Genomic DNA, 14367 nt, shown 5'->3' on the forward strand with positions numbered 1-14367 from the left:
GCACACATGTAAATTTCATTTATATGTCTACGCCTAGATAAGAAACATAACACTGTTGTTTTTTTTCTAATTATTTTTTTCTTGTAATTGCCACGACTACATTAAATTTGGAGTAATATTTACTCCTCTTTATTTAAAATATAAAGGTCAGGCTGTGGTCCAATCATGGCGAGCTAGGGCATCTCTGAATTTTGGTAAACAGTGTGAACGCGCCTTAAATCTAAACACAGCAGATTTTGAGTGTCGCAGCAGAAGACACGGCGTTTGAAAACTTTCTGACCACATGTGCAAAAACAAAGTTAGTGTGTTGTTGTTTTTTTTTCTTTACCTCTTGTTTCGAATAATTTTTTTTTGGGCTCCAATATTTGATCAGCCCTTTTGATTTCAGTCAAATATTTGAGTGCATTTTTTATTTCATTTTAGAATTTCGCAGGGCAAGTTTTGTGTAAGATATAGCTAGCAGCTTGTGGTTTTGTTGATATTTAGAAATTCGATAGATCTAGATCTAGAGTAGTTATACTTAGAGGATGATAGCGTGTTCGATGTTTCGTCAGCGTTTCCTGACTTACTTAATACTTTATGTAGCTTGATAGTAAGTTTTGATTGACCAATGATTTCTACTGGTGAAAATTTTGAGCTGTCAAATCTCTAGAAGTAAGCTTGAATAATGATATAAGGAGGTTTTCAAAGGCTTTTATATGTGGGATTATGCGCATAAAATATGTGTATTTTTTAGTAGGAATGCCTACAATAAAAGGCTATAATAATATTTGTATATATAATGGGTATCTAACATTAGCTGGGGAAAAGTAAAGGCGGATGGTCGTTGCGCTGGCCACAAGACACTCTCGTTAACAGTGGGCCACAGAAACAGATGACCTTTACATCATCTGCCCCATAGATCGCAAGGTCTGAATTGGGAACTTTACTTTTATATAATATATATATAATATATAGGATAACTAAAAAAATATACTTTTGTATAATTACATAACCAGGAAATGAATATATTTGAAAGAAAAGAACACATTTTAAGGGTATAGGTCTAAAACAACGTGAAAGGATATAAAAATGCACTGTAAGGATATGAACACATTTGATGGATACATTCTGAAGGAAAGCATTGGCTGTGGCGCATCTCATAGTTACGTTGCTTGGAGTCTTCACTGACCAGCTGCACATAATTATGGCCACTGCCCTACCGTTGTGCATAATTCTACTTGGATGTTGTCTTTGCCTTGAAGGTAACATGCTCTCTATGTCTTGTTAATAAAAACCCTGTGATATTTGTGATGATTATTAACTTCAATTTGTGTTATTGAATTTTTTTTTAAGTAACAGCCTCACACCATTAGTGACATATTGTTAATCTTTAGATAAAAAAAATATATTTTAGGTCTAGATTGTGTGTATGTATTAAAATTATACTTATTATAAAAGCGACTTTGTGCAGCAACAAATACATTTTCTCTGACGTAGAAGAAATAAATGTAATATGTAGTTTTTACTTTGGTTAAACGCTTAAGTGTACCACAACATTACAAAGGAATACATGCGAATAGCCGTGCTTAGCGTCAAAGAAAGTAGTTATTACACTCACTTTTCCAATTATAAAATAAAATTATTACTCTCCTTTCTATAGGGGGTGTTTTAGGGCCAAACTTTGACCAGTCGGTATTGAAGTGTTTTCTAGTAGTCAGGTCAAATTAAATCTAAATAAAGAAGAGAAAGTGATGCAGGGACATTCGAGGTACACACAGCGCACGCACGTCTGTAACGGACGTGATCTCCGTAAGATCATTTTCGTGTTATGTAAGACGCCTTACCGCGGATTGTTGTTTTTTTTTACATTTATTACACAAAAGTCGTCAAAATAACGGGAAAATGTCAATCCTTTTGATACAAGAAAGTCGTCAACATAACGGGAAAATGTCAATCCTTTTGATACAAGAAAGTCGAGAAGAATCATTGTTTTACAAAAAGGTTTTCAATCAATATTATTTTTGCAAACGCATCTTGGTGACAACAGTACTCAATTTAAAATGTCCTCATTAGAAGATGAATCGACTTTTACTTCTTTTTTTTTTGAAACATTGGTAAAAATATCATTTTATTTGGTTATCTTATCTTCTTCTTATCTTATATAATAGGCCTACAGACGTTTCTTCAAAAAAAGAAGATGATTACGTCCTACGCGTCATGCATCTAGTCTTGCTTGTTAACCAATGACTTCAATTCTGCCAAGCCATTCCATGCTCTAATAGCACTAGGGAAGAAGGAGTATTTGTACTAATTTGTCCTAGTATATGGAACGAAGAATGTGCCTTTATCTTTGTGTCTTTCTGAGTAATTTATTAGATTTTGTTAATATTTAAACATTGATTGATAACCACAATGATAACATATATATTTAACCTTAAAAGATGAATTAAACGGATTCCCCTCCCCAACTACTTTCCCTAATGAGGCGCGCCACACAGTTTGAAAAACGCTGATAGTCCCAGAGTAACAGTTTTACCCTATAAGAGTTGAAACTGCATCATACCACGTAGCCTTGTTTATAATATTTAATTATTTACTTTTTTTTTCAGTAGCAAAAGGGCAACCTTATTATGATCCCGAAGGCAACTACTATGATCTCAATCCGTCCGCCCCGGACGTCGGCGTCACGTCCGAGCCTTCTACAGCATTGGCGAAAACGACTTCACGAGCCAGCGGCAACGACTCCAAAGACTCACACCCGGGTGTTTCCGGAAGTCACTATTACGACGAGTTCATGCGACGCGACGATGTTCCGGACGTGAAGTACCTGGAAGACACGGGTGCCAGCAAAGAGGAGGAGGATTACGCGCCCCTGCCCAGGGCAATGGAGCCAGAGATGATCTTCAACCACGCCTACAAGAACAACGCCACACAGCCGCCTCGCAGCACGTTCGCCCAGACGGATGGGCTTATGGTGCGAATCTCGAATCGCACCCAACACGAGGCTGGAAACATTTCCTGTGACGTGGTGAGCAATGCCGGATGTGACGTCATACACTACGAACGGTGCGACCCAAAAACGAGATCGTGCCAGTGTCTGAAAGGCTTTTTACGCGAGACAGCTGCAGGCGGGCAAGGAGCTTGTAAAGGTAAAGACTTTGCAGAAGTGGTATTTAAGATTTTGATACGTTCATTTGGAAAGCAAATTTTAAACAAACTTGGCTGTCCAAATATTAAGCATCAGACATCATGGTTGTAGGCGGTACCTGAAGTTTTTGGCGCAGCTGGTTTGACGCGAGCTGTTTTAGCGCAGTGAACGTTTTGGAGCGATTTTCTGACGATAACTTAAGAACGACGTAGCTATTTATTAAAGTTTATTTCACTATTATCTTATCTTATCTTATATAATACAGGCGTTACTTCAAAAAAGAAGATGATTACGTCCTACGCGTCATGCATTTAGTCATGCATATTAACCAATGACTTAAATTCTGCCAAGTCACTGGTTTTCCTGGCTAGCTCAGGCAATCCATTCCATGCTCTAATAGCACTATTACTATGTATGCATGAATTCTACCGCCATCCATAGTGTTTCTTGATAAAAGTTTGGATTATTTTATGAAAATCTAATAAGTCAGATACTTAGACCATGGTTATGACATGCTTTCCCCTCCCCTTAAATTCTACGTGAGTTTTGTCAAGCGCACTGGATGACATCTCTTGATTTCTATTTCCAAAAAAAAAAAAAAACATTTTATTTTTAGATATTGACGTTTGTTTAATGTCCGCGCAAAGTCAGAAACTTTTTAAAAGACAGATTTTATTTGGAAAAAAAATATTTTGGGTTTGGGTGTTTTGAGTAACACGATTTCTCTTGATGCAGATAAAGGTGAACATCTGAAGACAAAACCTACATTCAGCATTATTAAAAGAAATTTCTATAAATCAAATAAGAACATAAAACTAAAATGTTATTTAACCTTGGTTAGGCCAATAATAGAATATGCATCCCCTGTTTGGGACCCCTCAACTCAAGAAGACATTAAGAAACTGGAACAGACACAAAATAGAGCATTGAGATTCATAACAAACGAATATCACATTTGACTAGAGTAACACCTTTAGATTTTTTTCTCTTATAAAATACAGAGGTTACTTCAAAAAAGAAAATGATTACGTCCTACCCGTCATGCATTTAGTCATGCATGTTAACCAATGACCTTAATTCTGCCAAGTCACTGGTTTTCCTGGCTAGCTCAGGCAACCCATTCCATGCTCTAATAGCACTAGGGAAGAAGGAGCATTTGTACAAATTAGTCATATCATATGAAACAATAAATGTGTCTTTCTTTCTTTGTTTCACGCTGTTTTTGTTTGTAAATTAGCTTAATTACTTAAATACTTTTGAAAAAAAAAAGCTCCAGTCAATAAATAAACATGCACAAGCCAAAATTTTAAAGATGATTATGTGAAACACAAATTAACATATCTATGCAATAAATGATGTATCACATTGATGAATGGACATTGATGAATGGACATTGATGAATGGACATTGCTATAATCCTCACAAAGTTAAGATGTTAACAGACATAACAATAATTTCTTACATACCTAATTTATTTCCGAATCTAATGAACCAAACAAACGGCTTTATTTTTCATATAGGCCCAATAAGTAATGACCGATATTTTTAAACTATATTAAACTATACCTGATTTATAGGCTAATATACATTCTCCCCCCCCCCCTCCCCAGCCCCACGACAAAGAAGCTTCAATAACTTTTACTATTTCATGCACGCATACTGTGAACGAATGATGGCTGCCTGGTCATGTGGTATTGTCTCAGGAAATGTAGTCTCGAAAGTCCTGGGTTCAAACCCTTCCCGCAGCGATCCCCCGCTATTCTGTGGGAGGCTTGTGTTAGGATGTTATAATTCTGAGGGAACATTTGAAACAAGTCAAACTTAAAAGGTATGAAAGATCAAATTTCTACCTGTGACCATTGTTAATACACTCTTAAATACAAGTTGAAATAGATAAACAACAAGGCCGATGAACTAAACACACACACAGGCTTTCTTCAACCACATTAGATAACCAACAGCAACACACACTTCCTTATCCGCTGAGCCTAAGGGGATTAACTCTCACACAGCATTACATCACATATCAACAAATGATATTAACATAAGTATCTCCCAAGTTTAAAAAAATAATACAATGAACATTAAATAATGTTACTAAAACATTTCGCGTCACAACGTCCTCAGCGGCAAAAAGGCTGCGCCTGTATGTCCTGCTTCGGGTTGTAGGACATGAAATTTGTTGAGTTGATTTGAGCCAGATTCAAAGTTAAATCAAAATGTCGTGAAATCAACAAAGTTCCATACTTCAAAACTTGCAGGACAGGCAATAATCTCCAATCTTCAATAAGAATAAACAAAAATATAAATATACATGTGTCCTGCTATTTAAATGTGTCCTGCTATTTAAATGTGTCCTGCTATTTAAATACGTCCTGCTGTTTAAATGTGTCCTGCTATTTAAATACGTCCTGCTGTTTAAATGTGTCCTGCTATTTAAATTGGTCCTGCTATTTAAATGTGTCCTGCTATTTAAATGTGTCCTGCTATTTAAATTGGTCCTGCTATTTAAATTGGTCCTGCTATTTAAATGTGTCCTGCTATTTAAATTGGTCCTGCTGTTTAAATGTGTCCTGCTATTTAAATGTGTCCTGCTATTTAAATGTGTCCTGCTATTTAAATTGGTCCTGCTATTTAAATGTGTCCTGCTATTTAAATTGGTCCTGCTATTTAAATGTGTCCTGCTATTTAAATTGGTCCTGCTATTTAAATGTGTCCTGCTATTTAAATGTGTCCTGCTATTTAAATTGGTCCTGCTATTTAAATGTGTCCTGCTATTTAAATTGGTCCTGCTATTTAAATGTGTCCTGCTATTTAAATGTGTCTTGCTATTTAAATTGGTCCTGCTATTTAAATACGTCCTGCTATTTAAATGTGCCCTGCTTTTTAAATGTGTCCTGCTATTTAAATTGGTCCTGCTATTTAAATACGTCCTGCTTTTTAAATGTGTCCTGCTATTTAAATGTGTCCTGCTATTTAAATCGGTAAAATGCTGATAGAGTTCAATATAAAAGACGAAAGAAATATATATATTTTTTTGCTTTTCCAAAGCTGCCAGTTTCTATCATGGTCATCTGACTGTCAATGCCCCAGGAGTTGACCAAAGTTACTCCGTAGAACAGCTTCAGCCAATCAAGTGGAGGCTGATGACCTTGGTAAGAGCGTGTTTCATCCCTTTACACTGTTAAAATAACACATAAGATCTAAATCATGTATAATATAATAGGGTTACCAACGTTGGCTGAAGGAGGACATATCCTCCATTTTGAGGTCGCGTCCTCCGCCCAGCAGGCATTGACCTAAAATGTCCGGCTTTTACTCTATAGTTTAGTTCCATTACATATTATTTATCCATCAGTCAAATCTAATCCTTCACATCTTCTGGTTTGCACAAACTCAACGTATAAATGATGTAGGCATTGTGTCATGCGCATAGTACCTAAGGCGGTCCTAAGGGATTGAGGTCTAAATGTACATGACGCTCAGTTTGTATGACAAGTATTGAAACTTGAAATCATTTGCAGGACAAAAAAAGATTAAACGTTTTGTTGTTTTGACAACCTACCTTCTTCATCGATAGTTATGTTCTTATATATTTCACGTGAAACAAGCGATAAGGAACTTATCATCAAGTTCTGTACATTTTTCTTAAGTGCTTTCACTAATTAACGCACAGTCGCAACACGGAGGAAAAAAAAAGAGAGAACTCTTCATGAATCATTCATAAAAATTGGTATCACGCAATACAATTGGAAGATGTTTCCCCTGAGAAATATGATGCTTTCAAATTGTAGTTTTACAGCCTATTTTTTACTTACATCTTTCAACTATTAAATTGCAAGCTTAAGTTTTAAAGATTACATACTATTGTTTGTGTGTCTTCTTTTTAAAAAAAACCCGTCTTCCTTTTAAAAAAATACATTTGTAAATCGCGTCTTTAACTCCTATAAGCATAGTCAGTGCGTTCTGATTAATTTCTCTTGTGGATCTGTAGGGGAAGGGGCTTCCGTGCTGCCTTTAGGCGCTCGCAGCAAACACAACTCTGCTCGACACAGTATTCAAACCCGAGACCTCTTGATAGGTGGCCAAGCAGCTTTATACCATACATTCCAAATCCTTTCTGTTCTGCTTCGAGCCTGTTGATGTCTGGTAACCCTAATCATCTAATGATTGAAAATTTAGTTAAGAAAAGATGAACAACGATAATGATAATAATAAATGCAGCAACTTTTAAACTGTAAACAACTGTAAACTTTTAAAGATATTTGGTGGTGAAATAAAAATGGTTTGAGACTTCACGCGATGCTCACATTGTCTCTATAAACTTGTTCTTGTTATAACATTCTTCTTATGCTTTTTTTTTTTTTGGGGGGGGGGGGGGGGGCTTATGCCTCTTTTTTTTGCTTACGCCTCTATTTTTTTGCTTACGCCTCTATTTTTTGGCTTACGCCTCTTTTTTTTTTGCTTATGCCTCTTCTTTTGGGCTTACGCCTCTTTTTGGGGGCTTCATGCCTCTTTTTGGTTCTTCCGGCTTCATATCGTTTTCTTTGGTGGTCACCTACCACCGATATGAATTGTTTCCATTGAATAGTCTTAAAACAATCTTAATGTCTTCTCCTACGTTCTGGCTACACATTTTATCTACCCCATGACACTTTTGCTGTCCCAAGATTCAACTCACTTTTACGAAGCAGAACATCCGGGGCGTATTAGATCTCGACATTCACTCCATCGAGAAGCAAGGTCAGCGAATGACATTGAAGTTTGAGCTCACCATGGACAAGTCCTTGACCTCCGGACTGGGAGAAATACAAAATGTACTAAGCCAGCAGTTGATGGTGACCCCGAGGGGCGACATGCTCCTAGAATCTGAAGTGAAAGGGGCATTAGTCAACAACAGCGAATATTCTAGTTTGTTCTCTCCCCTTGTTGGTAAGTTACTGTGTTACTGTCAAGAAATCAGTTCTTAAGTAAAATGCTGTTAGAAAAAAAAAGAGTTATAGGTCTACATTGGAAAAATATGTCACTACATGTGATCAAAGTAATCATTGTACTCTTTTACAAAATGCTCTACTGGCTCGTTTTTAAAGAATAATAAATGAAAAGAAAAAAATCTTTAAAAAAACAAAGGTTATTTGAGGGGAAGAACCGCCTGATCACTGTCACATATCTCAATACTGCGGGAATAAGCTTCCTTTTTCTATTTACAAAAATTAATAAATTGCCCACTAATTGAATAAATAATAACGTTAATTTTCTTTCTTGATTCATGTATTGCCATCGACTATGAATAAATAAGCAAAATTTCTACTTGATCCGATAATGGGAAGTTAAAAAAAAAGAATTTTATTAGTCGAAACAAAAGGAAATTCAGACTACAATTTTTCCCCTCAGCTTTACTATTTAAAAAAAACACTATTCCTATGTGTTTTCATATATTACCTAGCTATCTTTCTATCTATCTATTAGATAGATAGATAATAGATAGATAAATAGATAGATAGATAGATAGATAGATAGATAGAATAGTAGGCTATGACAACATTCTCCTATTCTGCCAGAAATTAACCCCTGCATCAACAGTGATCACAACTATTGCAGCACGCACGCTATTTGTTCTTACGTTGGCGACGCTGTGACCTGTCAATGTGAGAATGGCTTTGATGACCCTACACCTAACCTATATAGACTTCCCGGTGAACATTGTGTGGGTAAGTCACAGACTCACTATTGTGTCCTCAGTTAAAATATATAAAAGAACGAAATGTATACACCGCAGCTACATCCTTTGATTTATTTCCAGATGTATCACAATATACTCGCTTGAAAACTCCAAGATGTACCCTAACCAATTCTAATAAGGTTCAAATATAAGCCCATCGTGGACATCTATGTGACAATGTCCTGCTACCATTCCAAAAAGTTTTTTTTTGTTTTTACACTTCACCATACATACTATTGGCCCGAGTACTTTGTACATAAAAAAAAACGAATTCGAACAGCTATTTCGTATTTTGAGGTAAAAAGAGAGAAAGGGGGACTGGACCTCTAGTCCTTCTTTTCCTGGACGTCTGATAACCTATCGTATGTAAAATACTCCACAACTTTTTGTCTTTGAGAGGCGCCACAGCATCGTGATTCTACTTAATAGATTGAAAACAGAAAACTAGTTTTACATGTGTGGCTTGATGATGATGCTAAGACTAACGAGCATTTGACACATCATCGCGCCAAAGTCGTGTTTAAAATGTCTGTTTAAGTTGTGCTTTATAAAAAACACTTGTAGAATTTACAGGAGCACTTATTGTGGATTTAGTTTTTAGACATTTATGCTACTACATGTTCTATTTCCTTATCTACTCTCATTCTATCCAGTTTCTTGCTGCTGCTGTGTAGGCTTCTTTTTGCAGATTTACAATAGGTAGAGTGAGCATGCATAGTTTACCCATGAACAATGCTGGTTCTTGTCAGTCTGACCCAGACTTTCCTAGTAATAATTTGGAACAAGTCAATGGCAAGAAAGCTATATATTTCTAAATTCACCCCCCCCCCCTTTTTTTTTAAATAGTGGTTTGCCAAAAAGAGATATCTGCTTTTATTTATGACATTTATATTTTTGCTAGAAAAATGTCATTGTCAAAATGGTGGGCTATGTGTAGATGACGACATCTTATCTGGTACTAAACAATGCAGGTGAGTCTGTGAGAAAAGAAATTACATTTTTTTAAAGAGTTCATTTATTTTATTTAATTGAGCAATTACATGATATGTGTATAATAAACACAATGTAATACTATTACTACTTGTCTAACTTCAGCTGCTTAAAATGGTATTTTGGAACACAGTGTGAAATTGACGGAAAAGGTAAATATATATGTATATCACTATATGTCTAATCTAGTTATAACAAAGCTTTTATTTCTAATTTCAGTTTTCACCACCTTTGTCGTTTTTTTGTTATCTTGGTTTTAGGTCCTCAACACTGAAATTACCATATACCTATTACGTCTATTTACTTATGTATGGATATAGCAATGTATTTTATGACTTCTTTTGTCTTAAGAGAAATACATAAATTAGAAAAATAAATAATAATACCAATGGAATATGATACTTTAATATTTATTCATTGTTTGGGATATTTGAACTTAAGAGAATACAATAAAAAGACTATATTGCCCAAAGTCAATCTTTTTTTTTTTTTGTGTTAGCCTATTTCTTCTTCTAGCCAGCTTTTTGCTGCTGAGCTATATTCTGTCATCTGTTTCTATGGCTGATGGTTTATGATGGTGTCATGTGGCCAGCACAGTGACCGACTGTCTTTACTTTCCCAACTTATGTTAGGAGTTGGGTGAACTCAGTTGCATCCTAAAAATCCTGAAGTTTAAAATCTTAGCCTTCACTGAGATTCAAAGTTTCAAATCCCAAGACCCCTCAGTAAGAAAGCCAAGCACATTACCACTCAGCAGCCATGACCCACTGTCTTTTTTGATTATTTAAGTTTAAAGGTGAATATGCAAAGAATCCACTTTGATTAATCAAATAGTGCCATAGTTTTTTTTCTGTTTATATTTTATAGAAGTTCTGGTGATCTGCTGCAGCAGCATTGGGAGCCTGGTTGTCCTTAGCCTTCTGCTATGTTGCTGTTACTACTTTTGCAGCAAACACAAAGACAGGTAACATTTTTGAAAGATTCATGAAAGAATTTTTATAACATTGTTCTTTTTTCACAAAGTGTTGACACTTTAAATAAACTTACTATAGATTTTACTGTTTTGGCCTGGCATATTTAAGTTAAAGTGCTGGCATTTCTTTATTGTCATATTATTATGTTAACATATACACAGCAATTAAACAACTAGAAATCCACTGGGTGGTTGCTAGAAAAATGGAAAATTTGAGAATCAGATGCAATCATGAATGTAAAGGTCATCTGTTTCTGTGGTCCACGGTTAATGAGAGTGTCATGTGATCAGCACAACGACCAACCATCTTTACTTTTCCCCAACTAATGTCAGTACCCATTACAGTTGTGTGGACTCAGAGGCACCCAAAGATCCCAAAATTAAAAATCCCAGTCTTTACCAGGATTTGAAGATGGGACTCTCGGTTCAAAAGCCAGCTTTACCACTAAGTCCAGACTTAAATATCGTGGATTACTGCTTTTGAATCTTGTTATTAACAGAGCTTCAAAATTGTGGATGTTACATTAACTCTATTGATTTGAAAACAAGCTTTGGAAGAGCTTGGAATGATGTCTCACAAGTTACTCTTCAAAACAGTACAGGAGCTTGGATTTCTAGGTTAAGACACAGCTCTGAAGTGCATGGATGACATTTTGAAAATCTATGAATGTACTATAATATACGTCTTTAAAAATCTTTGTGAAAGTTATTCTTTGTAAACATAATAATTATTATGATAATGATAATAATGTAACATTTTTACACCAACCAAAACATAGAAAGAAAAAAAAGCTGTTAGACAAATTTTTGGCTTCTCTAGCGACCAGCCTGTATTATATAAATTTGAGCTGTAATATAGACAAATGAAAGCATCACTAAATCAGGTCTCATAAATACAGAATTATGGTTAGCTGACCAGATTTTCATGCAATGTTGTCATTTAAAAAAAGACCAGAAGAGTTTTTTTTTAAAGTAATCTTATAACCAATTTTGTGGCATAATACTAAAATAAGATATCTTCATCAAAAAATCCATTTTGTTAACATAAATGGTATTAAATTGAAACAAAGTTAATTATTTTTTAAAGCAATGTGAGATCAAGGATGCTTCATTTCTCACCGGATATCAGTATCCTCAAACTACCCAGAGTCTGGATGGACACCACAACAAGCTTTCATGAACATGAATTGTCACCTGAGAATAACCGAAGAATTAGCATAACCTCAGAGAGTAACCCTTATTTTGATGGTTATGTGAGTTGCATCCCTTAGTTTAATGGTTTCGTTAGCAGTATACAGTTTTTATAATTATGTGCCTGAACAAAAAAAATCTAACCCTTCACATACACTGAATCAGAAATAGGTTAAGCATAATCTCATGTCAAGCCCATATTTTTTAATTATATTTTATGCTAATTATTCCATTAAACTTAATATAGAGAAAAATTGATTACATTCATTTATCTTATCTTGTAACATACAGATGTTCCATCAAAGGAAAAAAAAACATTGTTATAAATTACTCTTGTTATAAACCATTTCTATGAAGCTTTATGCTAATTCACCATATGTCAACATGTCTAAACATTATTATAAGCTACCAAGATTTAGCAATATAGACTACTTCAGCCTTGTCAATTAACTCTTTCTCTCTGTAATTATTTACCACATTCTGGTGGAATCAACGTTGGTATCGTCAGTTAGGAGAGAAAGATTTAAGTTAAAGTAAACAATTTCAGATATATTTCTTCTCATCTTGCTCAATTATTGTACTCTGCACTTTTAAAATGTCACTAGACTGGGCACAAGTGATCCTTCTTACCTATTGCTATTAGAGCATGGAACAGGTTGCCTGAATCAGCCAATGATTTAGCAGAGCTTAACTCTCAAATTAACATGCATGACTAGATTAACACATGGATACATGAAGAACATAAATATCTTTTCTTTTGAAGAAATGTCTGTAATTTATAAGATAAGATACTGATTCCCAAAAACAACAACTCTGCAACAAATACAATAAACTAATAACATATAGATCTATTTTTGGTATTAAAATCATATTTGGTCTTGGAAACAAAAAAGTTTATCTATAAAAGATTGCTCTGCACATATGTATAAAAAAAAAAAAAAAGATAAATTTTAATATATGTTATATACAAATAATGACCCTTTCTCAATATCATAGATTTTGGAAGATATACCTTTGAGCACCTTACCCAGACATGCAGAAGCCCATTCACCATATTATCAAGTAAGTTTCTGCTGTACTTGATGTGTTTCTATCTTTACTGTTTGTACGATTCATACTTACACTTCCTAGAATATGGTTAAATTTATTTACTTTACTCAAGGAAATGAAATAAGTTTGGAAATTTGGCTCCTTTTTTTTCCCCAGACTACTTTGGGACATCATCAAGCAACTATGTCCTCACATTCATTCTACAGATATTGATTCATGTTCAACTGTTTTTAAAATTTGAACCAACTTAGTTGTACCACTGTTAGCTAAGAACAGATCAAGATGATTGTCTGAAGTTTGTTGCTTTGAATGTCTGCATATTGGGCACTTGGTGAACATCATGGCATTTCTAAGACATTGTGTGCCTTTCTTGAGCTATCACTGCATTACAATTATGACATTGTCTTTCAGCCTATCTCGAATCATATTTGGTCTTATTTACAAATAATTTAGTTTATAACAGATCTGTGGCATTTTACGTCTCAACAGACAATCTTTACCCTTTGCAACAGATAAGGAACATTTAATTTTGCACTGTCTTTCTTTAGCTGCGTTACTGTATGGACATTGTCTTTCAGAGTTTACTAAAAGAAATAATTCTTCACAATGGCGACTTTTATAAATAAATTTTTTAAATATTGTATTTTGAAATTCAGATTGTGACATTTTTTAAATAACTAATCTTCATCACCTGTTCCAGCACTTTTAGACTTTTTTTTTTAAAGGGCCTTATCTTGGCCAAATAAGATTTACATTAATAAAATAAAATAAATTTGCCAAATACTTGAGAAAGTATGTCCACTGATTTGTTGTCAATAACCATAAAATTCTGAGAGAACAGGGAGAGAGAGAGAGAACATAAAGATGAACCATGCCTAGGCGTATAAAAATTAATATGCATGTTTTGCTTTTAAAGAGATTTTGCTTGGATACGTATGATGGTTTTTTACAAACTTTAGTTGCTGTGCTTTCATGATTTTTTCTTTTTTCAAATATCTTCAGGATTGAAGATGTCATTTAATGTTCTTATCTTACAATGTATAATTACAAGATGTGGCAAAATAACTGAAGACAACTTTGTTGATTCTTTCTGAAATACTTTAGCTGTTATTGAAATACATAGATCAACTTCCTTCATCTGGTAGTGCAGTTTAATTCCATACCTTTGTTTGCCAATAAAAGAAAACTATTTGACTTAGAGTGCATTAATAAAAAAAATTAAACTTGAGAGTCCATTCAACCCATTTGTCAGCTAATAAGGACTTGGGAGGAATTTGTTTTCATTTTTCTAATCAATTTATTTCTGTTTAT

General features: G+C 34.6%; 1 protein-coding gene across 1 annotated transcript; it reads left to right on the forward strand.

Annotated features, from left to right (window-relative positions):
- The first annotated feature begins 300 nt into the window (after positions 1 to 300).
- On the forward strand, positions 301 to 14331 carry LOC106074200 (uncharacterized). The gene is made up of 12 exons (XM_056028393.1): positions 301 to 445; positions 999 to 1244; positions 2592 to 3131; positions 6182 to 6285; positions 7801 to 8062; positions 8692 to 8841; positions 9754 to 9823; positions 9948 to 9994; positions 10710 to 10806; positions 11903 to 12068; positions 13003 to 13068; positions 13213 to 14331. Exons 2-12 carry the CDS (start codon positions 1187 to 1189, stop codon positions 13267 to 13269), a joined length of 1617 nt encoding a protein of 538 aa, XP_055884368.1. The 5' UTR covers positions 301 to 445; positions 999 to 1186; the 3' UTR covers positions 13270 to 14331.
- The last annotated feature ends 36 nt before the right edge of the window (positions 14332 to 14367 follow it).

The sequence above is a fragment of the Biomphalaria glabrata genome, chromosome 5 (assembly GCF_947242115.1).
Source record: "Biomphalaria glabrata chromosome 5, xgBioGlab47.1, whole genome shotgun sequence".
Taxonomy (NCBI): Eukaryota; Metazoa; Mollusca; class Gastropoda; family Planorbidae; genus Biomphalaria; species Biomphalaria glabrata.